The sequence below is a fragment of the Tetrahymena thermophila genome, assembly GCF_000189635.1.
Source record: "Tetrahymena thermophila SB210 genomic scaffold scf_8253843, whole genome shotgun sequence".
In the NCBI taxonomy this organism is placed as follows: Eukaryota; Ciliophora; class Oligohymenophorea; order Hymenostomatida; family Tetrahymenidae; genus Tetrahymena; species Tetrahymena thermophila.
The window spans coordinates 59,483-83,657 of record NW_002475939.1 but is presented as its reverse complement, the minus strand read 5'-3'; the positions used below and the strand labels follow the sequence as shown (position 1 = coordinate 83,657).

The following is a 24,175-nucleotide window of genomic DNA, read 5'->3' as shown; positions in this document are numbered from 1 at the left end:
AGATTATGTTGAAACAATTGAAAAATTATATTATAATTGAATAAGTTTTATTAAAAATCGAATTTACACCTATATACAGCCTTCAATGAAATTAAATCAATTTTTAATTTTTTTTTTGTAATATTTCTGATTTAAAAAAAATATTTTAAATTCATAATTTTATTTTTTATAAATAATTAGAATCTATTTTTTAATAGTTTGCTTGTTTCTTATCAAACATTTCAAAGCAGGTCTTTTAATTTAGAATCTTCTTGTTTTTACAGTAACAAATAATTTATTATTTAAAACAATAAAAGATATGTATATTGTATATAATTTTTGTTTTTCTAGATATTTATAATATATTTTAAATAACACGTTTTTTTCTTTTTTAACAAATAAAAAATAAAATATTCAATTGTAAAATTATATAAAAATTCTAATATATTCATCAATATTTGCAATTTGATAGAAATAATATATTTTTGAAAGTAAAGCAGAGAAATTATATTTGTAAATAATTATGGGAGAAATAAATTTAATAATAGGATAATGTGATAAGATAGTGCAATACTTTAGATTAAAACATGCATATACGAATAGCAACAAAGTTATCAATTTTACTATTATTTCTAATTCTATAAATTAATATCGTTTGTTTAACTATTTTGATCCGTTTTTACTGCTTTATTACATGCTATTAATCTAATGATTCAATCTAGAGAAAATTATAAAAACCCTCTTAAAGATTCAGAGAATTCAAATCTTCTTGACTGAAGCTAAAGGATAGTACTTCTTGTAATCTAATAAGCAGCAACGAGTAGCAAAGTAAGTGAAAACGGTAACTGCAGCTAAATAGTGATATCTAGCGAATTGGATATTTCTAATTGGTAATCCCATTTTAGAGCTATATATTTTCTTTATTTGTATTGATGATTTTTATTATTTTTATTTAATTTCTAAATAATCGTCTATTGCGATCAAGAATTTAAAGAAAATCAAAAAACAAAGAATGCGAGTAATATTAACAAAGCATATCAACTTGATAAAAATAAATTATCTATGAAATAGATTTTAAGTGAGAGCAGAATTTATAAATTAAAGTATAAAACAATTTATTTATATAGAATATTTACAAAAATATTAGCATAAAATAAATAGGATTAAATTATTTTATAATTGAAAAGTTGTATGAAAACTCATCAGTCCTTCCATCTATTCATCCGTCTATTCATACATTCATCTAATTATCCATCAAATTTGTAGTTAATAAAATAGTCTTAAATATTGGCAGACCTTGATAAAATTATTTTTATTATTCAAACAAAACAAATTAAACTGCAAGCAAATTATATTTATTAAATTGATTATATCATTAAATTTCTTAGATAGATAAATCGAATGTATCTATTAAGTATATGTTGGTGTTTTACTTTAAAATATCTTTACTTTTCTGAGTTATTTTTCCTACTCTTTATTTATAAATAAATAAATGAAAATATATTTTTTTATAATAATCAATTCTCAATTTATATTTACCCCCACATTAAAAGCTTTAACACTTTCAACATTTTTAGCTCCAGACACTGGTTTATAAATTTTACAATAGATTTTTCTTTTAGTTCAACACAACTATTTTTTTACAAAGTTTGTTAGAATCAAAAATGAGTAATAAATTAATTTACTATGAAATGTTAAGATTAAGCTCTATCAGTGTGCTTTGAGAAAGAATATACTTTTTCATCTTTTTCCATATTGCTTGATTAAAAGTGCACCTAAAAATGTTTATTTTATTTTAAAATAAAAACAATGAATCTAACTAAAATACATTTCAAAATCTAAGTTTAGTGTTAAAAGCTTCATTTTTGATGCTTCAAGTGATTCAAACAACTTCAATATATTAGACATTTAGAAATTTATAATCCATGAATAATCAATTGATAAACTTCTAATGTTTTCTAGATTTCCTACTATATAAACTAACTCCTCCAAAAACTAATTGTTGACCAAAGGAATTCTATTTGCATTTTTAATAAAACTAAATACATTTATAAAAAAATATATATTTATTTACTCATGCAAGTTTATGTCTAAAATTTAAAGTTTCTATAATCTTGTCATTGCAACACACACTGGTGTAAAATCTTCATTATTAATAATAAATTCGGTCTTAGGGAAAACTAAGTGCATTTCTTCTAATTAAATCAGCACAGATACACCAAAGAATAAATTTTTTAGAAATTGCTTATCAATATTTTTACAAGATTAAAATACCAAGCTTATACTCTTCAGCTTTGAAAGTTGAGCTATGCTACTCCAAAAACTAATACTTTATTCAGAATTCATGTTCTTAGCGCTTTAGATTTAAAAAAATATATTTAATTGTAGATTAATAGGAATCAAAAATGCTAGTTTATACTTGCAAAATATAACCTACACACTTCTTAGTGTGTTTTGATGGTCTTAAAAGATGCTAGAAAGACCTGAGAACACTTAGCTAGTTATTTTTAGCTTATAAACTTGAAATGAAATTTAATTTATATAAAAGAGACTCCTTATTTTGGCAAAAAGTAAACCTATCTTCTTCTTTACCTTCTCTTCATCGTGGATATCTTATTTATTTCTAAAAAAAAGTGTCAAAAAGAATATTTTTATCTTCTATAAACATTTTTTTTTAATTAGGTCAGCTTTAAAAAAATCATTTTTAACAAATAAAAAAATAAAATTTGGAATATTACAAAGTTATATTTATTTATCCTTGGTTAAGTTAGCTAAGAAAAGCAAAATCAGGCAAGCATAAAGAGAAATCAGTTCCTTCAATTTAGCTATTGTAAATGTCTAAATACTGAAGAGTGTCAGTAATCCCTGATTGTAAAAAATATTCAAAACCTTAAAATGTTAGGCTTGAGCAGTTTCTAAGGTTCAAAATACGAAGACCTGTGAACTAAATTCCATAACACATTTATTAGACATGCTTATTCAATATTTAAAGACCTTGCAAATTTAATTCGATAAGATTTGGAAAGAATACACATTCCTTAATAAATTGATAGCCAGGGAGATTTATAGATTTGCTGTAAGATAGATCTAACTTGGAAAGTTCTTTGACAAATTTTAAATAGTGCATAGCTTTAAAGCATTCGTTTCTGCAATAAACTTTTTATTCGTAGAAAGAATGAGGAAGGTTTATAATTTATTTTGTACTTTATGGTTGTGATTTTGTTTCAAACCCATCTATAACAACAAATGACTGATCAAGAGAAACATTCTCCTTTTTTACATTGTCTGTTTAGATAGTTCTTTGAACTGCTTTGTAATTTCCTAAAGTGCAAATGTCTGTGTAGCAGAAACTATTTATGTTTTAATTTTTTTACCTCTTAATTTCGTCAATCATTTTTTCATTTAGCATTATATCATTTACGTTAATCCGACAACTTGATTCCTAAAAATTTATTATCTAGTGGTTCAAAATCAATGCTAGCTTTTAAATGACACTAGGCTCCTATTAAAACCAATATTTTTAATATATACAATACATATTTGTTAAATACTTACATTTTGTTTAGAAACTATGAACCTTATTGGTTTTTAATTTAGAGTTAAGATTTCGGATATGTAGAGCTTAAAAAATAGATCTGGGTTTTAAATTAAAATTTCTATACTTTACATTCTCCAGAATGTTTGGACGCTATTTTTATTTGAGAAATTTATTTATCGAATTAATGAAATTGAATATTAAGTCTCATCGAATCGAAGAACTTTTAAATTCTAAAAATTGTTCAAGTTCATGGCATTTATTAAAATGTTTTTATCTATCTTGTCACATCCATCTAAATAAATAGTATCTAAATTAATTAGATACTTAGAATTACCTATTAGCTCGATAGAAACAGCAGTTAAATTTTTCAAGTTGCTTAGATATAATGCTTTCAAATTTTAGAAATTCTGAGAGGTAGATATTTCTTTTATACACTCATCAGTCATATGATCACACCTAGAAACATTGATTTCTTCAACTTATTTCAAAGAATGAGAATCAGCTAATTATTTTATATGGTTGTGCAAGATATTACAACCTTATAAATTTATCACTCTCAAATTCCCTAATTTATCTGTCTTGGCAAACGATTTGAATTCTTACTTACTCTTTCTCTTGTCAAGAAGGCCATTTAGAAATCTAAATAAAAATAATTTTAAATGTAATCTATGTGATAAAACATTTTTTCTTTTACCCAGTCTTTTTTGCAGCAGTTATATTTGAGTGCTGTAAACAATTAGAAAGCTCTATCCTTTTGATATAATTCACTGATTCACTTTTAGAAAATACTTCGAAAATCCTAAATGTTATGTTAGGACAGTCATTCATAATAATTTCCGTTATATTCTTCATGAATGGACTTAAGCAGAGAATATCAACTAAATTATCTGATATGTCAAGCCCAGAAACATTCAAATGAGAAATAAAAAGAGAGTTTGAAGATTTAATAAATTCAATAACTGATTTTTCATTTATTAAAGAATTATATGAGATATTCAAGTGGTTCAGTTAAGTAATTTTATTTGATGTTGCAAGTTCCATGATAGATATGTTAGAGAGCTAAGTATGAGAGATATCTAAAGAATTCAAATGTTATGAAGGACAATTTTTAACAAAATAAATAAATCCTTCGTCAGTAATTTTATTTATGTATGCTAGTTAAAGGTGGCATAAATACTTAAGTTTTGTATTAAATGACATTCCATAAAAAAATTTATCTGTTATCTTTGTGTCTGACATTTACAAAGCTAAATAGTTAGATAAAGTAGCTTTTTCCAAAATAATATAGAACTCTTCCTCTTTTAACAAATAATTACTCTCAAATAAAATATAAAGAGTATTTCCATCATCGCATTGTAATTCTATGCATTATGCTTCATTTGTTACTTTTCTCTATTATGCACCTTTTAAAAAAAAATTAAAAATTTAGTTTTGAAGATTCCACAAGAATTTCTAATTTTCTATTTTCAATGATAACACTCTATTAAATTTGCTATTTAAAAAAATATTGCAGCTTGAATTATAAGTTTATCCTACTTATTTAAATTTTAGACTATATTTTTTAATAATTTCACTTATTTAGTTTAAAATTAATTATATTTAAAAACTTTTAAAATATTAAAATCCTCTTAAAATATCAAAGAAAAATTTTTAAATTAAATAATGAAATACCTTTCAGGTCAAATGTTATTCTTGCTATAGGAATTTGGAGGTATTTTGTAATAACATTTAGTGAATCTATTACTTGCTCTTTTTATGTAGAAAATTGGAGATCTATGATTTTACTTGAAGCAATAGCTTTTGTAGGCTTTTCAGATTTTACGCTAAATTATAGCTCTTAATGACTATTGTGCTAAATTATTTTCAAATAGTTATTTAATAAGAAAAAATCTTTAAACTATTCAGTTGTAACATAGTTTAAATACTTTTAATTAAATCCGTTTTCCCAAATTCCTTTAAATATTTTAAGTGATATTTTTTATTGTTTTAAGTCTGAGTGAAAATAATTTGATTCTTCATTTCTTACCACAGATAGTCTATCATGAAAACCTTGGCAATTTGAAACATTGAAATAATGCATTCCAGCTTTACTAGCTGTCCTACTCACAGTGTGTGGAGTGGTTAATTAGTTTAATCTATGACTTTCTAATTCAGGGCAATTTGAATCCTCATAGAAAGAATTTTGTGTTTAAAATTTATAGGGTACCTAATTAAAAATTACAGGTGGTGAAGTTAATGATTATTATTTCTTAGATGTAGCCAAATCATCTTCACAGTCAGAATAAAGAACTTCATCTAACTAGTCAAAAAGCTAAGGAGGTTCAAAAAAAATTTCACCTAGGCCATCAAATAATCCGTTTTTTGTAGTACCTCTATATTTCCAATAAGAATATTTGTTATTAAGTGGATCTATAAGATGGGAAGCTAAACTTTTTTCATCAAAAACATCATTCTAAGTAAGAAAACTTTTCATAGTTGAATGAGATGAAGTGACTAAGCAGTGTTGAATATTCAAAGCTATAGCCAATTCAACAATATCAAATGGCCTGTCAGCTAAATTAGAAATATCATCTTAGTCCGAATATTTTAACTTGTTTTAATTATCTGCAATTAATTACATATCATTTGAATTTTTTGAATAATTAGTTTTATCACTAGCACAAAATATGTCAAACAATATATTTCTTTATTAAAATATGTTTAAATTTAGTAAAATAAAATTTTTTTTTGATTAAATTATTTTATTTGAGCTAAGATTTTCAATCAAGTTTCTTATCATGATATCATCTAATGTGTATAAATCCTCTTAAATTTTTATATTATAAAATGACAACAAAAATTCAATAAGTACTAAACCAAACTAGCGAACATCATCACGAAATTTATCATAATCCCTCACATTTGTACTGATTGCGTCAAAGCCACCAACCACAAATGCATTTATATACTTATCATAAAAAATATTATCTAAATTTATAGAGTTATGCGTATATCCTCTTGTGTGCATAAAGAACAAAGCTTCAATTAGATCCTTCTAAAGATGCTAAAATGAAAATTTTTCTATCAATGTTTAAGTCTAGCTCAACGAATTTTATATCTGCTGCAAGCTTGCTGTTCCATAATAGGTAGAGGTTGTGCTAACTTTTTATCTCATTAACTCCTATTTTTACTCTTGTTATTTTGATGCCTGCTTTGAATAGTAAATGATCTATCTTAAAGTATACTCACAAAAATCAGTAAGAACAATATCCAAATAGTGTTTATTTTAAACATCTTCTCTATTTGATATTCCTCTTTACAAATTTTTAGAAATACCAACTGAAGAAGCTGAAATAATCAAATGTTCACTAATTACCTTTTGATACTTCATACTTAAAAATCTTGCTGAATAAGAGCAAATTTAATTAAAATGTTCCTTTTCTTATACCATATCTCCTATATTTTATATATTTTTGACAGTTATTTTCATGTAAAACTTTATTTTCACATTTTTGCAAATCGATGTGCACTAAATAACAACTCTTTTCAACTATCCTTTTTGATTATCTATAGGTATAATTTCGTTGAAAGTAATGTCAGGCATCCATAGTGAAAGCATATTGATTATTTCTAATTCGCTTTATTTAATTTTATCTAAATCTTCTTAATAGTAAGAATCGATAAGCTACTCAAGATTTTGAATGTTGATTGTATTAAGAAAGATTCTATTTTTTAAGATAAACTCATGGCTATTTACATCTATATCTTTTAATGATTTTGCAAATTCTTCATAAATCGGTTTAAGATGATCTTATAAATAATAATTATTTTAACTGAGATACTTATGAATATCCTTTTTTCTCACTAAAATGGCATTTGATATTAGATTTTCTCTATCCTAAGGACTACTCATTTAAGCTAACTACCTTTTCTATATATAATAGCTATTAAAATATCTTTACTAAATAAACAAATGAACTTTTTATTAATACTATAAAAATATAAAATATTAAAAACTGATAATTAGATAGATAGATAGATAGATAGATAGATAGATAGATAGATAGATAGATAGATAGATAGATAGATAGATAGATAGATAGTAGATAGAAAGATAATTAATTAATCAGATTAATTCTTATAAAAATTAATTGAAATAATAGCCTCTATATTTTCTATTCTAAGATTAATTTCCAAATTTATACTAAACTTTACTTAAAAGCTCTCTTTTTTAATATTATTATTCTATTACAAAAGGGATTTTGAAAACTTCTTTATTTACTCCTTTCATTTTTATGAAAGTATTTAGGGCTTCTTTTTTAAAATAAAAAATTCAATAGCTATGAATAAATAAAAGTAATCTATAAGAAACAAATGTTAAAATATGAACATATTTTCAATATTTTTCAATACCTTGAATTTTTGATATAATTTGAGAAAATTTTCAAAGATTTTTTTATGTTGAAATAATAATTGAAAATTTACATTTTAATAGAGAATATAAACAAACATAACTTATTGTATTTGATAGAAAGAAAAAAGGAAAAAGAATTTATATTTTTTATTTTTATTAAGGAGGTATTTCATTGTTTTAAATGGATAATATATTTGGTTATATCAATAAATTATATTTTTCTTTTTACACATTTATTTATTTACTTATTTTAGTAGGATTAATTAAACTTATCTTTTAAAATACACTTTAATTTCAAAGATTCTATTTTAATTTTCATTAAATTTTTTGATTAATTACTTGAATATTTTTTTTCAGCATTTTATATTTTATAAATTCACTATTAGGATTTTCTTTATCTGAAGTTGAATTATTTATTCTTTTAGCTGATGGTTTGTTATTAGTCTAGAGTATTTACAAATTAATGACTCATATCCATAGTTTGAAAAGAATCTTTTTCGTTTTTTTCCATTATTTAGATGATTCGATCTTTAGAGTTTCGAAAATTAAATCCACTTCTTTTTATTGAGAATATAGAATCCCTAGAAAGGGTGGATCCTCCAGTCATATATTAAGATAATGCTATTCCATTACTTTATAAGTTAGAGACTATGCTCTAATTTGATTCAATTTCACTTTTAATTGTGTCAATTGCTGAATGATATTCTGTGTTACTAATGTTGTACTATGGCACATATTTACTCAAAATACTCATTATTTTTTCTTTATCATTCTTGATACTAAATGGTTTTATACTCTGTCTAATAATTATAAAAAGATTAATAAACTTTTCTCAAATGAAAACAAATTTACTTGCTAAGATCCATAAAATAAAATCCTATTTTAATTACCTAGTTTGTTAGTATATTTAGTTAAAAATTATTTATTTGTAATTTTTATAAAAATATTAAATTGCTGATTTATAATTTTGAAAAAATTTAAATACACTGATTGGTAAGAATTTGATAATTAAACATACTGCTTTTTAAGTATATATTAAATTGCTATTATGAATTAAATTTTAAAAGAATTTTGAGGAGAAATGTAATTTTTTTGATAAAAATTAAAAAATGTTTTTAAATCAAGAAAAAATTATATTTCTAAAATTTAATTTAAATATTTTTAAATATATATTTTTGCAGTTAAAATCTTTTTTACTAAATTCTATTTGTATATCTTATTTTTTTATCTATTTATCTAAACAAGATTGCAAACTGAAAATCATAAATTATAAATAGAAAGTTAATATTATTAGATTTTGACAAAAGATATTTAATTTATTTCTAAAAATATACATAAAAAAGTTAAATGAAAAAGCTTTAAAGTTCTTTATCATTAGTGATAGTCTTTCTTTTATTAATATGTCAAGTTAGTAGTGAAAAAGCACATGATTTGAAAGTTATAATTATGAGTACTTCTAAGTTTTGGTTCAATTTTAGATAGGCAACTAATACACTATTAATCTACGATGTTTTGAAGAAAAACGGAGTAAAAGATGAAGATGTAAATTAATTTTATGAAAACAATTATAATTTAACTCACTTTTCAACTTTCAAAATAGATTATTTTAATGATCCCTGAAAATTCAGCTTGCAATCCAAGAAATAATAATCCAGGTTTAATTTTAGTTTATAAGCATTCATTACTTAATATAATAATCTAAAAATAAATATTAAAAGGTGTTGTTTGTCATTTAGAGCTAGAAAGTGAACCTAATTTGTATAGAAACAGTGAAATAGATTATAAGTTATCTGATGTTAATGTTCATACTCTCACAAACATGTTAAGAGGAAAATATCATAGATATGTAATCAATTATTAATTTTAAAACAAATAAAATGTATACCTGATTTATAAGACACAAACTATACATAAAAAACACGCGTTTATTATTAAATAAACTAATTAATTAATCAAAGACTTTGAATTAATTTGCTAATTTATTTTAATTTAATAAATAAAAGACTCCTAGATCAAAGAGATTAGTTACTAACAAAAATACAAAGATTTTGACTTACTTTACAGGTCATGGTGGTAGTGGTTACATTAAGATGCAAGATACAGATGTTATGATGGATGAAGAAATGAGAGTAGCACTTGAGGAATTCAACATCAAAAATTTGTAATTACTTAGTCCTTAATTTTCATTTAATAATTCAATTTAAATAAAATAGCTATAATGAAATGCTAATGTTTAGTGACAGTTGTTCAGCAGCTACTATTTTTGAAAAACTCAAACCTGATACAAATCCTAACATTTTTGGTATTGGAAGTAGCTCAAGAGGATAATACTCCTACTCTTATGGAAAAGACTCTCATATAAATTTGTCTATTGTTGATAGGTATATAAAATTGTTAGATATATAATTTTAAATCCATGTATTATTATAAATTCAAGATTTTCTAGGGCAAATTACCTCTTCTTAACAAACGAATTTGTTAGAAATAAAGACTCTTTATTATCAGATATAATGAGAGAGTGGACCAAAGAATATTTATAAGGAGATTTCTCATATACAAATACACATGCTAGAAAGGACTCCAAAAATGTATTTCAATCTTAAATACAAAATATAAATATTAAACTAAATTTAAAAAATAGATTTATTTAAAAGATTTCTTCACAAACTTAAATCCAACAACCTCAAATATTATGGAGATGAGTCCTAAAAAAGACCATCATTATGATTAATTAGAAGCTTTATTTGGAGAAATAATGTCTTAACCTTCTACTGATTTCTCTATTGAAAATAAACCTTTCATTTGAAGTATTTAAACATTTTATTTGTAAACAAATGCATGTTCCATTCATTACTTGTAAGAAAGTGAAGCTTTTTTTCTAGTGTAAAAGAATCAACATTTTTTCAGTATTTTGATCATAATCAGTTTAAAATATTCAATAAAAAATTTTTTAAGTATTAAACCAAAAAAAATATTCAGTAAAACCTTTATTTAAAAATTAAACATAATTATTCTTCTTATTTAAAATAATTTGTTATTTATTCATTTAGATTTAGAAATTAATTTTTATTTTATTTTAAATCATTCAAAAATATTAATCTAAATTAACATTTTTAGTTATTTTTAAAATAAAAACTTATTTAAATTGAAAAATAGGAATTATAATTAATTTCTTAAAATTAATTTAATCAAAATAAAAATTTTTTTTATTTAATATTTAAAATAAAAAGTTAAATTCAATAAACTGTTTTAAAATTATTAATGAATTTAACTATTTTATTTTGAAAATTATAAAAATTAAAAAAAGAAAAGAAAAGAAGGTTTTTTTTAAATGACGGTGAAGCTGTCTTAAGAATACAGACAAGAACACCAATTCAATATGCATATATACAGTTCGTTTAAAGATTAAGAAGTTTAAAAGAGAAAGTATTGATAAAAGGAGATAAGGCAGGATTACCTCTGAGGATATCCGACCCAGTAATTTTTTTATTATTGCCTTTGCCACTATCAGATGTTTCTGTAGTGTTAACTTAAGACTAATTGAAATTGTTAGTATTTTTTCTTTATATAATTGTGTTTTAAATTAAATTTTTTTGTTAATTCATCATATAATCTACAAAAGGAAGGTTTTTTTAATTAGATTACCCCATAATGATTGAGCTTGGAGTAACTGGTATTTTCATTTGTGATGAAAGCATTTCTGAGTTGTTAGTATTGCCTTCAGTTTCTGTGCTTTTTAATATATTATAGTAATCGTTATCATCACCTACTATACTATTATTATCATCATATTTTCTACGAGCAGTTTGAATTCTACTAGAAGGTTGTGTTGAATAAGGATAGTTCATGTTATTCGAAGTTAAATTCAAACCTTAAATATTTAAGCTGCTCACCTTAACAGGAAGCTACTTAATTTGCTATTGATATGGCTAATTTGAATTAAATTGTTATTGATTTGATTAATATTAATCTATTTGGTTGTTAGGGAATAAATTTTGTTACTATCTATAATTATTATTGTTATTTTAGTTATATTTATTTTATTAAAAGTTTTTATTGTTGAATGCAAAATTTTAAGGATTGTTCATGCTGTTATAAGCTTCGCTCACATTATCATCATCAACCTCTTAGATGTCAAAACCAATGTCATTATTAACCCTTTAAATTGCTATTGAAGGTTGATTTTTTCTATTTTTACCATAATCTATTGAAGCATTAAGGCTTTAGCTGCTATTACCTCTGAATAGCATTTCTTGTTGGCTTTTAATTTTGTGTTATTAATTAAATTAAGATAAATTATATTATTGAGGCTCGCTTTTTTTACGAGATAGCTTATGAACAGCTGAGAAGCTATTATTTAGATTTCTATTCAAGTTTTATTATTCTAAAAGCGTGAAATCTAAGTGAAGGTCAGTTATTTTACTTGGTTTTTGGAATTTAGAAGTAGGGGAGTTTCCAGCTGTTGAGTTGCTTCTATTCTTTCTATGGTGTGTTTCTCGTCTATGGTTAAAGTTTTATGTACTTTTCTTAAATATATCAAAATTATTTTAGTCATCTTCGCTAATCATATTTTAATTATTATTTATATTCTAAATAAAATTATCACCCATATTATCATCGTCTAACGATTCATTTATGGGATCTTAGCTGAAGTCAGAAGAATTAACAGTTCTATTTATTTCAGTTTTATCTGTATCATTACCATCATCTACATGACCAAAGTTATTTTAAAAGTCATTGTTTAAAGCACTAAGAATGTTATTAGTGGATTTTGGATTTATTTATTCTTCTTCTTAGAATGATTTTAGTCTTTTTATTTAATTTTTAGATACATAATTTTTACACATTGATTCATTCAATTTTTATTCAAGCTTTTAAATTTGTTTTTCTTTTTCTTTCAATTTTTATTCTTAGTCATCTTGTCTCTTATCGAGCATCATTTTGCTGAAAAGATTCTCATACATAGTCATCATGCGTTCTAAATTCTTTTCTAAGTATTCAATTTTAAATTATTAGTCGTTTTCTTTCTTTTTTAGTTCATCTTCATATTTCTTTGCTAAAGATTTTTGGTTCTCAAGTTCAGATTCAAGGACAAGAACTTTATTGACTTTTTCTTTTAATTCATCAAGTATTTTTTCTTTAGCTTGTTTGAATTGCTACCTTTCTTTATTCAATTAAATTTCGTTCAGCTCTTTGTTGGCCTCACTATTAATTGAATTTTTAGAACTTAAGTCAGCTTGAAGCTACTCTTGGATTTTAAGGAGTTTGCTATTTTCTTCTTAAGCTGTTTAAAGTTCCTATTCAGTTTATAACCTCAATTACTTTTCTTACTCTAATTCTTGCTAAACATTATTGTAATCTGCTATAGGAATTTCCTCTTAGTTAGTATTTTTTTATACTATCATTTGATTTAAAAATAGTTTGAACTCTTCCTCTGAAAGTTTAGTCTAGCAAACAAGGAGTAAATCTTTATTAATTTATTTTACATCATCTCCAACAAGTTCAATCACTCTTTGATTCTTATTGAAATGATTATTAAGAGTATTTGAAAATTAATTCTTATACTGCTCTTAAATTTTTCTGAATTAAGAAATTTGTTGCATCATAGCTTATTTAGAGCTTTAGCTTTTCTCCATGTTAAATTTATTATTTATCATTTCTGTTTCTAAATCATTAAGCAAAAAAGCTAATTAAGTTAGTTTATTGGCCATAACTTCGTTCTCTTGCTAAAATGCCTCCATTTAGCTAGTTACATTGCTTAACTCATTCTTGACTTAGTTGAGTTGATAGGCATAGCTGGAGCATTTAGCTTTTTCAGCTTCGAGTTAAGCCTCTAACTCCATACATTTGTCAACCATTGCAGAGCTTCCAATATTTTCGTCCTATTTAGGTACAAATGATTTAAATTAGGATTCATAATTCAAATTTTTAATATTTACTTAAACAGAAAAGTAAAATATTAAATAAATAAATAAATAAAAATAAATAAATAAATAAATAGTTATTACTGTCTCTGTTATTTCTTAGGAGGTGTTGAGTGTGTCTGAATTATTTGTTTAAATGGTAGACATGTTAGTAAAGTTACCGTTCTCTATTTACTTTTCTAATTAACGTATTTGCTTTTTTTGTTCGTCAATAATTTTTTCTTAATTCTGTATCATTAGTTGTAACTCCTAAATTGTGTACTCTCTATTAATTTTTGGTTTATTTTTAATACATTTTGCTCTCATACCAAATCTCAAAGTGCTAAGAGTTTCTTAATCGTTAAAGCTAGAAGGTGAGCAAGTAATGATTAACGTGGTTGTGCTGTTTCCTCCAAGACTTTCTTACAAAACTCTCGTAAGCTTAGAATCTCTGTAAGGAACATGTTGACTTTTTCCATCAGTCAAGGCGTTAATTACATTTCCTAAACTTGACAGACTCTAATTAATTTTTTTAGCTTCATCAAGGACTTTACCTTCTGCTCCAGTTTTAGAAATTTTTTCACTACCCGCCAAATCAACTAAAAATAGCTTTCCGGATTTTGCGCTTAAGTCTTATAAATTATTCTGATAAACAGTCATGATAAAGAGCATATGTGACCTAATTGATAATTAACAATAAATTATTGATTAAAACTAAATTTAGAATTTGTGGATTTAATGATATCAATAAAAATCATAAATAAGATTAATCGTGGATGGTTAATATTTGTCAATTTATAATTTAAAGGTTAGGAATGCGCAAGAAAAGATGCAATGAAAAATCTAATGAATATTTCTAAAAATTAATTTTAGATTAACTTTATTCGATAATTAATAATTAAATAAAATATAAAAAAAAAGCATTTATAGAATTTTAAATTTATTTCAATCAATAACCAAAAAATTCATAAAACTTTTCAGATTTGTTTGAAGTGTACAATTTTTTTATTTAAATATTATGAAAGTTATTGATTGATTGATATAGATAAACAACCTTTGTAAATTAAATTAGATGAATTGATGTGGTCCTTTAGTAATTTTAAAAATAGATTCATTAAATGGGTTAGTTTGTTAGTCTAGTACAATAAGGTTTAAAAATTATTAAATCTTAAAATTATCGAATTTTTATTTATTTATATTTCATATTTTTGTTTCATTTAATTAATTAATCTTTGTTTATCTTTAATCCTTTCTTTCAAATTTATCTTTCGTTTAAAATCAAATTAATAATATTGATTTAATTATTGATTTTACCTTGAAGATCCTTCATTCATGTTTGTGTATGCTACAGATCTATTCTAGTTTCCTTGATCTATTATACTGAAAACTTCTTTCTCTGAGGTAACATATTTCTCTGTTACGTCTTATATATACACTCCATGTGTTCTATCTTCACGCACAGTTAAATTTACCTTCGATGGGTCTAATAAATCTTTTATTTTCTCGAGGTAGATTTCTACTATGCTAAGTTTTATTTTGAACTCTATATGGCTTGGACTTGTATTGACGTGTTGAAAAACTGTTGTTACCATACGTGGAACTATACCCTTTTATTCTTAGTCAGTTATTGATGGGCCTTGCATAGTGTGGGTTTTGCCAGAAGAAGTTTACCCATAAGCAAAGACAGTTCCATTGTATCCTTCCAAGACACTCTAAACAACTGGTTTAGCAGAGTACTCATATATTGCTTGCTAAGTAGTATCTGGCGCAAATATTCTATCAAATGTGAATTGGTATTTTTCGGCATCGGGTATATTTAATTTTATGGTTTTTTCATCAGAAGCAAAATCAATACATTATCTTTACTACCCCTACTCAAATTATTCTATTTCTTTCTTATTAGGTGGACGTACTCTACAAACTACCTTAATATTACCAGTGTTACTGCTGCTACTCGCAGTAGGCGTCTGTTCTTTATTTTTTTCTTGTTTTTCTAATATTTTTTTAAAAACAAGTATTAATATAGTTAAGAATAGTTTCTGAATAATTAGATGCAGAAATTTGAAACTGATAAAGGAGCAATTATTTAAGTTAAAATGTTACATGTATTTTTCATGAATCTCCTTTCTTTCACCAAAGGTTCTTTTTTAAGAATGAGACTATAAAGTTTTAGCTTCCCTAAGAGGGTGTGTGATGCCTTTTTTCTTCTTCTAACTAGTCTTGTTCGTTCAATAAATAAAAAGACCTTTTGTATTAACTTTTTTAATTTTGTTTGTTTGTTAATATTTTTCTTATTATTAAATATATTGTTATGCTTCATAAAGTTTTAGTTCCTGATTAAGCTTCTTAAATTAGTAGAGCCTGTTTTTAGATTATTTATTTTCCTTTTGCAAAACAAAAGTAAGTAAATACTACATATTTAAAAAGTTTTAACAAAAAGCTTTCTATCATAATCTAATTCGATTTCTTTATTCTAATCAATATCAAAAAAGGAAAGAATATTCATATACTTCTATGTCATATAAAAGCAGTGAATAATCTTCAAAAATAATATGTTAAAGATTTTATAATTGATCTCATTTATAAATAAATGCTTGCTTAATCGCATTTATGCATTTTTATATACATATAATTCAAATCAAGCAAATCTAAACTGCCATAAATTAGCTAAATTTTTATTATATAATAGTAGATTTTAAATTTTTGTAAAAAAAAATTTCATAGCTAGCATAACCACAAACTCCTTTTAAATTAAAATTACAGCTGTTAAAGAAGTATAAAACAATTTAAAATTGCTCTTAATAGCTAAAAAAAAGCATATATTCTACCAATATATTCTAATTATTTATTACTGGATATTTTGAAAATACCAATTTATAATATATTAGTAGATTAATATAATTAAAAAGTAATATTAATTTTAAATAAAAAATACAATTTAAATCTAATAGCTTATTATATTTTACTGACAAACAATCAAAATATTTCACGTAAATTATTATATAAAATTATAATTTTAATTCATTTTTTATAATTTTTTGATTATTATGATAAATTTAAATAATTTTATACCAAATAAAAATAAAAACAAAATTTAATATACAAATAACAGTTTTATTTATCAGCATTAATTTAAAAACAATAATTATTTTATTCAAATTTATATTTAATAAATTTTTTATTCATAAAACTATTAAAATTGAAGAGAAATAAATAATATTCATCTAACATTTTTCTGTAAAAAGTTAAAATTTATTTAATTTGCTAATTTAATTAAAAATAAAAGATATATGTCTGAAACTAAATTTGCATTATTTTTGTATTTAAATATTTTAATTAACTATTTATTACATGTTTGTAAGTTGCTCTTATCTAATAAAATAAGAATTAACCTTATTTTAAACATAAATCATACTTAATTTTAACTATTTTTAATTTCTAACTTGATAAGGCTTCTATTAATTGCATTTATACATATGCTTTCAAAAATTATTTCATAATATTTTAAATATTGATAGTGATTATGAAAGTATTAGTTAGATGTATTTTAAGATTTTCTAAATATTATTTTTGCTATTCATAAATTATAATGTTGTTATAGTTAACTAAAAATTTGCAATTTAACAAAATAAGCTCCTATTTGATAATTGTTATTAATATGTTCAAAATAATGTTTTGGTAAATATTTTAGAAAATTTTGATTATCAAATATTATTTAAACCAGAGATGAAATAAAAAGAATTTTTCTCTAAGTGTTTGAAAAAAAAAAAATTTTTTAAGCAAAAAATTTTTAATAAAATAAAAAAAAAATTATTTGATATCCACTATTACCAGTATATAAATATCAGTTTTTCAATATCTATCTATCTATGCAATATATTAAAATTTGTTTTTATAATTATTTAAAACGGTAAAAAGTAAAATAAAATAAATTAAATTGAAATATTTATTTTATAGAGTATATTTATAATATTTTAGAAAAAAAGCTAAAATTTACTTAAAGAATTATTAATTACCTTTATCATTTTGATATGAATATACATGAAAAATTCTTTTTATTTATTTAAAATAGAAAAATGTTTAAAATTTATACAAAAACAAGTTTTAATGCATGAACAGATATGTCTAATTACTTTTGGTCATATTTATAAATGAATATATTATATATATATGTCAGTTCTTAATAGCATCTTAAAATTCACTGATGGAGATAGTGTAGTTTTAATCAGAATCAAACTTACCAAATGCTGCTAAAATATCTGTAATTTCAAGATTAGGTTCCATTTGGAGAATTAGTCTAGCAAATTCATTTATATCAAGAACTCCATCACGAGTACTATCATACTTTCTGAATAAATCATAAAGATTAATATTGTAGTAAGCAACTGCTTATTTTAGCTTGCTAATTGCTCTATCAGCTGCTGTTTGCAATGCAGCTTAATCATTTTATAACTTTTCTAACTCAGCCTTGGATACATTTTATTAGGATTCCTATAATTGTTCTTTTGTGGTGTAAGTTTTGGTGTCTGGGATTTAAATCTTATCCATGTTAGAAGAAAATTCACTATAATCAAGAGTACCTGACTTGTTTGTGTCAAATCTATCAAAAGCTAATTAAATTTCATAAGCAGTTAAAGTTGGATCGACCTACTTAAGAGTCTCGCCAAATTCACTAACGCTTACTACGAAGTTATTATCTTTGTCCATCTTAAAGTAGCCATCTATGGTTGAAATATTGTAGTGCTTCATAGCTAGCTTTAACTTTTATAAGACTTCAGTAACGTGTTGATCAGCAGCTTGCATTTCTATTATATTTTGTAGATTATCTAATTTTTGAAATATCTTTTAGATTATTTTTTTGTTTTCTAATTATTTTTTTATCAAACTATTATTGATGTGTTTATTCAAGAATTTAAAGATAATCTATGGATATTTTTTTTATAATAAATTAAAATTAAAAACGAAAATATACAAAAAACAAGTAATTAATTTATCTGATGTCCTACTCCATTTATAAAAATATGATATATTAACTTGATGAAGATGCATGAATCCATTAAAAAATATATCTAGTAAAACCAGGTAAAAATTATGAATAGATATACATTTTTGATCTGTAAATTAAAACAAGTGTGCTTCTTTATGAAATTTGAGATAAAAAACACTGATTTTGATATATATTTATTTTTAATTCAAGCTTAATAAATATGGAGATAATTCTTTTAGAGACAATATCCAGATATACTAATAATTTTTAGTTTTTATTAAATGATTTTAATTCTTTTAGATTACTGCTTTAATAGAAAATGTAGGTATTTTTTAAAAAGATTGTATTTTTCTTTAGATTTTAAAATGTTACACTGCCAACTTAAAAGATAAAAATAGGAATAAAGCAATAGAAAATAGCCAACTGCAAACAATATTAAAATTTCGCAAAGAATAAATTTAATTTTACATCCAGATATAGGTTTTGTAATAATTTAATGTAATCAAACAAAAAATATGTATAATTATATTTTTAGTTTTCTATTATTTTCATCAGTAAAGTTTTCTATTTTCTCTTAAATCAACCAACTAACAATTAAAATATTTAATTCGGTTTTAGGCTGATTGATAAACTATATTTATTTTTAATGCAATATGTAATTCTGAGACTGAATAAATAGTTACAAAGAATTAACTTTTACAATATATCTAAATAAGATGCTTTTATAATAGCTAAAAAATTTGGTCAGTATTATAGTTCAAAAGTTTTAAATCTAATTTTTTTTATATTAAATTAATTATCTTATTTAACCCTTAATCATAAATTAAATATAACTTATAAAAATGGTGAAAATATTCTTAATGATTAATTTATATTTTTTTATTTAAATGTAAAAAATAAAAAAATTCTTTACAGAAAATAAATTTTAGACTTTATCTTTTTTTAAAGATGATTTTAAAAAATGAAAATTAAGCAATAAAAAATTTTGTAATTTCAAAAAAAATAGATAAATATAAAATGTAACCTCATTTAATCTAGATAGATTAAACTTTTTAAGAAAATTATTGAAAAATAATTTTAAATAATATTTATTTATCATAGCCAAATTAATTTTTTAAAGAGAATAAAATTAATTTTATAAATTTTTTCAAATGTGTGTGTCTATAAATGTCTATTTAATATGTAATACTATGTTTCTTATTATTTTTTTAATGATAAGTATTTTTTTTTAATGTTTATAGAATTATAATCCATAATTTCATTTGTATTAATTTATATAGTACAAAGATATTTCTAAATAATGCTCCTTAATGTATTTAATTATTGCTTATGAATGGGCAGAGTCCATTTCGATAATATTTAAAATATCTTCTTTTTTTAAAACATAATTAGGATCATAACGTTTTAATAAATCCACTGTCTTATCTCCAACATAAGCCATGCTAATCATAGAAATAACTTTTAAGTGAGGATTAGTAATAGACAAAATTTCGCATAACTAGAGGGCTAATAAAGCTCCTCCTGTCATCCCAACTAAATTAATTCCATACTCATATGTCCAGCTTTTAAATGAATCATAAGAAATAGTGTCCTCACTTAAAATTGTATGAAGAGCCAAAAAAATTTCTTATAATCTTGGTCCAAGATATACAGAATTTAGATTATTTTCAATATTTAATATATTCAACTTTATGATTTAATTTGGAGATGATTACTTTTACTAAGTAGAATTGTTGAGGGTTTTCTTCATTTAGAATATTTTGTCCATAATCTATTTTATTATTTTCATATTTTCATCTTCTCCTTGCTAATTTGTGCTAGCACAGTAAACATATATATAGTTTTAAGATAAAATTGCTATTATAAATATTAAAGCTCTAATTTGCTTCATCTCTTGTATATGTTTCTTTTAGGTCTTTTTTAAATGTATCACTTATTCAAAATACTGGAATTAAATTGGATAGATAATGTTTTTAATAAATTTTCTTTATATTTATCATTTGATTATAATAATAGCTTAGATATACACAAATATAGGATATTTAAAAATCTTTAGGAAAAGAGTTTTTTATTTTAAAAATAACAAATTTGATTACCTAAAATTTTAAAAGCTTAATAATAAAACACTTTTATTTTTTTAATGAATTTTATTAATCTTGCAAATGTCATCATCATTTTCTGAATATATTTTTAAGTGTGATCAATTGTTTATTCAATTATTTAATTGTCATTTTTCAAACTAAATAACTTATTAAACATTTCTATTTAAATAGTTATACTTTTTGTATCTTTATGGGATTTTAGTTTAAATATGATAATAATTATTCAAATATAAATATTATAACTAAAAAAAAAAGTATTCTTATATTTTTAAGATAAATATGTTTAATAATTCAATTCAATTTTAAAATAAAGTACTAACTAAATTAATATCTTTCAAACTCAATATTAATCAAGTATGAATATTTTTTCTAGGTTTTAAATAATTATAATACAAAGTGGATATTGATTTAAAAAAATTGAATTTCAATTCAAATTTACAATATTTAAATAAGTTTTACTTGAAAATAAAAAAATTATTATCTTAATAAAAATTGAATTAATTCAAGATATGTATTATTTAATCTAAAAAACAATTAGAATAAAAGTTTAGAAATATATCTTTAAAATTTTCAGAAAAACTCATTCTTCAGAAATATTATAGACTCTATATTATTGTTTCCATATAATATACAAAATATATCAAATTTGTATTATTTATATTACACTAATAATAAATAATAATACAATTTATTCTTTATTTCAAGCAAAGAAATAAAAAATTATCTAAAAAAATATAATTTTTTAAAATTTTAATGAAAATATTGTAAATAATTTTGAATCATTGAATTCCAACATAATTATTTTATTTTGAAAGCAATTTTTCATAATTTTAGTTTTTATTTGTAAATAAATTCAAATATTTTACTATATAAATGCTTAAATTATACTCGAATATTTATTTTTTTCTTCTTCTTCAAATTATCTTTTTTTAATGAATAACTGTTAATAAGTGAAGCGACCTAAAATGATAATATATTTCTTACATTTCTTAGATTTTCTTATTCTTAACAAATGAAAATCGATAATTAAAAAAAAATATATATATAGAAGATGAAATACACTTGAATATTACTAATATTTTGTGGCTATGTTTTATTACTACTTTAAATCTTCACTCAAAAAAATTTAGCTTACAGATTTTTTAAAATTAGTACTACTTTTATTTGTTATTGGAATTTAAAAAACTAAAACAATCAATAAAAAATAATTCATCTAATAAAAAATCAAATTAAAAGTTATTATTTTAAATATAAAACCAACTTTTTGGTCTTAATTCTTATAAAAGTAGAAATTTTATTTGCAAAATTTATTTTTCAAACAATAATTAAAAAATAAATTAATAAGAGTATGTAATACTTTAAGTATTTAATAGCTTTGATATAGATTAGATTATTTTATTTCTAAAGTTGCTAAACTTAGGGATAAACATATGACTACCTGTAATAGAGTTGTATTTAGTGTGATTCTTCATGTGCGTCATGCTTTGGATAGCAATAAAATTAATGTTCTAAATGTTAAAACAATCTTTTTTTACAACCAAATGATAACATTTGTTAAACAAAATGTAATCAAGGATCATATTAGGATTTATAAACCATGACCTGTAATGATTGTTTGATATCAGGTTGTATATCTTGTAATTATATAGGTAAATGCATTAAATGTGATGCAAATTCGGAGCTATAGCAAGATGGGTAGTGCTATATAAAGGAAAAAAAGTGTTAAGATGAACTGTTTTTTAATTACAATACAAAGTAGTGTGTTTTTAATTGTGAAAATAATACGATCGAAAATTATTCAACTAAAATATGTTAAAGTATATAGAATTGTAATATTGTAAATGAGTATCAAAATTATTAAATTTAAAATGGTATTTCTTTTGCATTTATGCTCTCCAATAAAAAAGTTGTTCTATATGAATATCCTTGTAGATTTTATTTTGCTAGTTCTACTCTTCAAATATTGTAAATTTTTGATCTTATTTCTCCTGATGAATTTTCTTAGAATTTATAAATGACAGATATCTTTTTTTAGAATGGTGATGTAGTATCATGCACAAGCAAATAAAGAATCATTATTTATGATTTAGTAAAAGAATCCATAATTTAACAATTTGATATTTCTCAAAAGTCAAGTCTTACTCTCTCTTATTACGATCTAAAATTAAATGCAATATTTTATAAAATAACTACTCTAAACTAAATTTTGTTAGTAGACCTGATTAAATAAAGCATATAAATTGTTTTGTAAAATGAGATTGTATATATAAATACAATAAGCTACTAAATGAGAGCCGCAATTTATTATTCTTCTGCATAAAGCAAGGTAAATAATTTGTAATTTATATTTAAAGATTTTGTTTAATATACAAATTTTAATTTTATCATATTTATATGCATAGACAATTAAATAAATCAAAAGAAAGTAAGCTATTAGAAAAAAATTAAATGCTCGAAATAAATTTGTTATTTGATATTATTTTTTAATAAACAAATTAATGAAAAAGGATAGCATATAATTTAAATAAATTTTGATAATAATTTTTTTTCCAATTCAATCAAATTACATTTTTATTGATTTGCTTTATTATAATCGACTAATTTTAGACATTTATTTTATTCAAAATTTGAAAAAATAATAAAATAGGGAATATTAAAAAAAATAATTTATTAAAAATCAATTAATTTATTAAAAAAACTTTGTTGAAAAATATATTTTTTAACATCAAATAATTTAAAAAAAGTAAATTGGCTTATATTTGTATTAAATAATAAAATATTTTATTATGATACAAAATATTTTAATAATTATACTTAAATTTAAAAATAGAATTCCTATTGATATTAACATATATTAAATAAATAAATTAAAATTTATTTTTAGCTTTAATATATTTTCTTTTATAATAGACCTATCTCCTCAAGATTTAATAAGATGGAAGTCTTTTATAATAGATAATAAATATACCAAGATATTTTAAAGTTTCTATTGTAAACGATAATTAAGGATTATTTGCATGCCTAGTAGGGTAAAATATTCAAGTCTATAAGCTAACTTAATTGTAGGAGACATTTACTTTAACATAACTGTTTACAATTTCATCTATACTTTTGTATAATAACGAGAGTTTATTTATTCCATAAAATAAGTATTTTCTTATTACTTATTAAAGTCAAGGTTATACACTTGTTTATGAAATATCAAATGATTGGACAAATTGTACTATGAAGACTAAAATAATATCTTCATCTAAAATTTATAATGGAATTTAT

General features: G+C 22.3%; 7 protein-coding genes across 7 annotated transcripts; 2 read left to right on the top strand and 5 right to left on the bottom strand. All coding sequences in view use genetic code 6, as the record gives it.

Annotated features, from left to right (window-relative positions):
• Window positions 1-1,351: 1,351 nt before the first annotated feature.
• Window positions 1,352-7,409, bottom strand: TTHERM_01035690 (hypothetical protein; the record flags this gene model as incomplete). The annotated part of the gene is made up of 10 exons (XM_001027748.2): window positions 1,352-1,451; window positions 1,519-1,611; window positions 1,665-1,754; window positions 1,808-1,996; window positions 2,054-2,335; window positions 2,399-2,602; window positions 2,718-3,481; window positions 3,535-4,156; window positions 4,212-4,920; window positions 5,189-7,409. The coding sequence occupies 10 exons, from the start codon at window positions 7,407-7,409 to the stop codon at window positions 1,352-1,354; spliced, it is 5,274 nt and encodes a 1,757-aa protein (XP_001027748.2).
• Window positions 7,410-8,286: 877 nt separating this feature from the next.
• On the bottom strand, window positions 8,287-8,863 carry TTHERM_01035680 (hypothetical protein; the record flags this gene model as incomplete). The annotated part of the gene is made up of 2 exons (XM_001027747.2): window positions 8,763-8,863; window positions 8,287-8,710 (listed from the first exon to the last, which is right to left on the bottom strand). Exons 1-2 carry the CDS (start codon window positions 8,774-8,776, stop codon window positions 8,287-8,289), a joined length of 438 nt encoding a protein of 145 aa, XP_001027747.2. The 5' UTR covers window positions 8,777-8,863.
• A 394-nt stretch (window positions 8,864-9,257) lies between these two features.
• TTHERM_01035670 (peptidase C13 family protein) lies at window positions 9,258-10,716 on the top strand (the record flags this gene model as incomplete). Its single annotated transcript, XM_001027746.3, has 7 exons — window positions 9,258-9,452; window positions 9,511-9,565; window positions 9,629-9,756; window positions 9,914-10,071; window positions 10,124-10,291; window positions 10,348-10,498; window positions 10,552-10,716. 7 exons carry the CDS (start codon window positions 9,258-9,260, stop codon window positions 10,714-10,716), a joined length of 1,020 nt encoding a protein of 339 aa, XP_001027746.2.
• Window positions 10,717-11,284: 568 nt separating this feature from the next.
• TTHERM_01035660 (kinesin motor catalytic domain protein) lies at window positions 11,285-15,929 on the bottom strand (the record flags this gene model as incomplete). The annotated part of the gene is made up of 4 exons (XM_001027745.2): window positions 11,285-13,792; window positions 13,919-14,492; window positions 15,128-15,806; window positions 15,917-15,929. 4 exons carry the CDS (start codon window positions 15,927-15,929, stop codon window positions 11,285-11,287), a joined length of 3,774 nt encoding a protein of 1,257 aa, XP_001027745.2.
• Window positions 15,930-17,986: 2,057 nt separating this feature from the next.
• TTHERM_01035650 (EF-hand pair protein) lies at window positions 17,987-18,616 on the bottom strand (the record flags this gene model as incomplete). The annotated part of the gene is made up of 1 exon (XM_001027744.3): window positions 17,987-18,616. The coding sequence occupies one exon, from the start codon at window positions 18,614-18,616 to the stop codon at window positions 17,987-17,989; it is 630 nt and encodes a 209-aa protein (XP_001027744.1).
• Window positions 18,617-20,058: 1,442 nt separating this feature from the next.
• On the bottom strand, window positions 20,059-20,691 carry TTHERM_01035640 (hypothetical protein; the record flags this gene model as incomplete). Its single annotated transcript, XM_001027743.1, has 1 exon — window positions 20,059-20,691. One exon carries the CDS (start codon window positions 20,689-20,691, stop codon window positions 20,059-20,061), a length of 633 nt encoding a protein of 210 aa, XP_001027743.1.
• Window positions 20,692-22,569: 1,878 nt separating this feature from the next.
• TTHERM_001035621 (transmembrane protein, putative) lies at window positions 22,570-22,920 on the top strand (the record flags this gene model as incomplete). Its single annotated transcript, XM_012800997.1, has 1 exon — window positions 22,570-22,920. The coding sequence occupies one exon, from the start codon at window positions 22,570-22,572 to the stop codon at window positions 22,918-22,920; it is 351 nt and encodes a 116-aa protein (XP_012656451.1).
• Window positions 22,921-24,175: the final 1,255 nt, after the last annotated feature.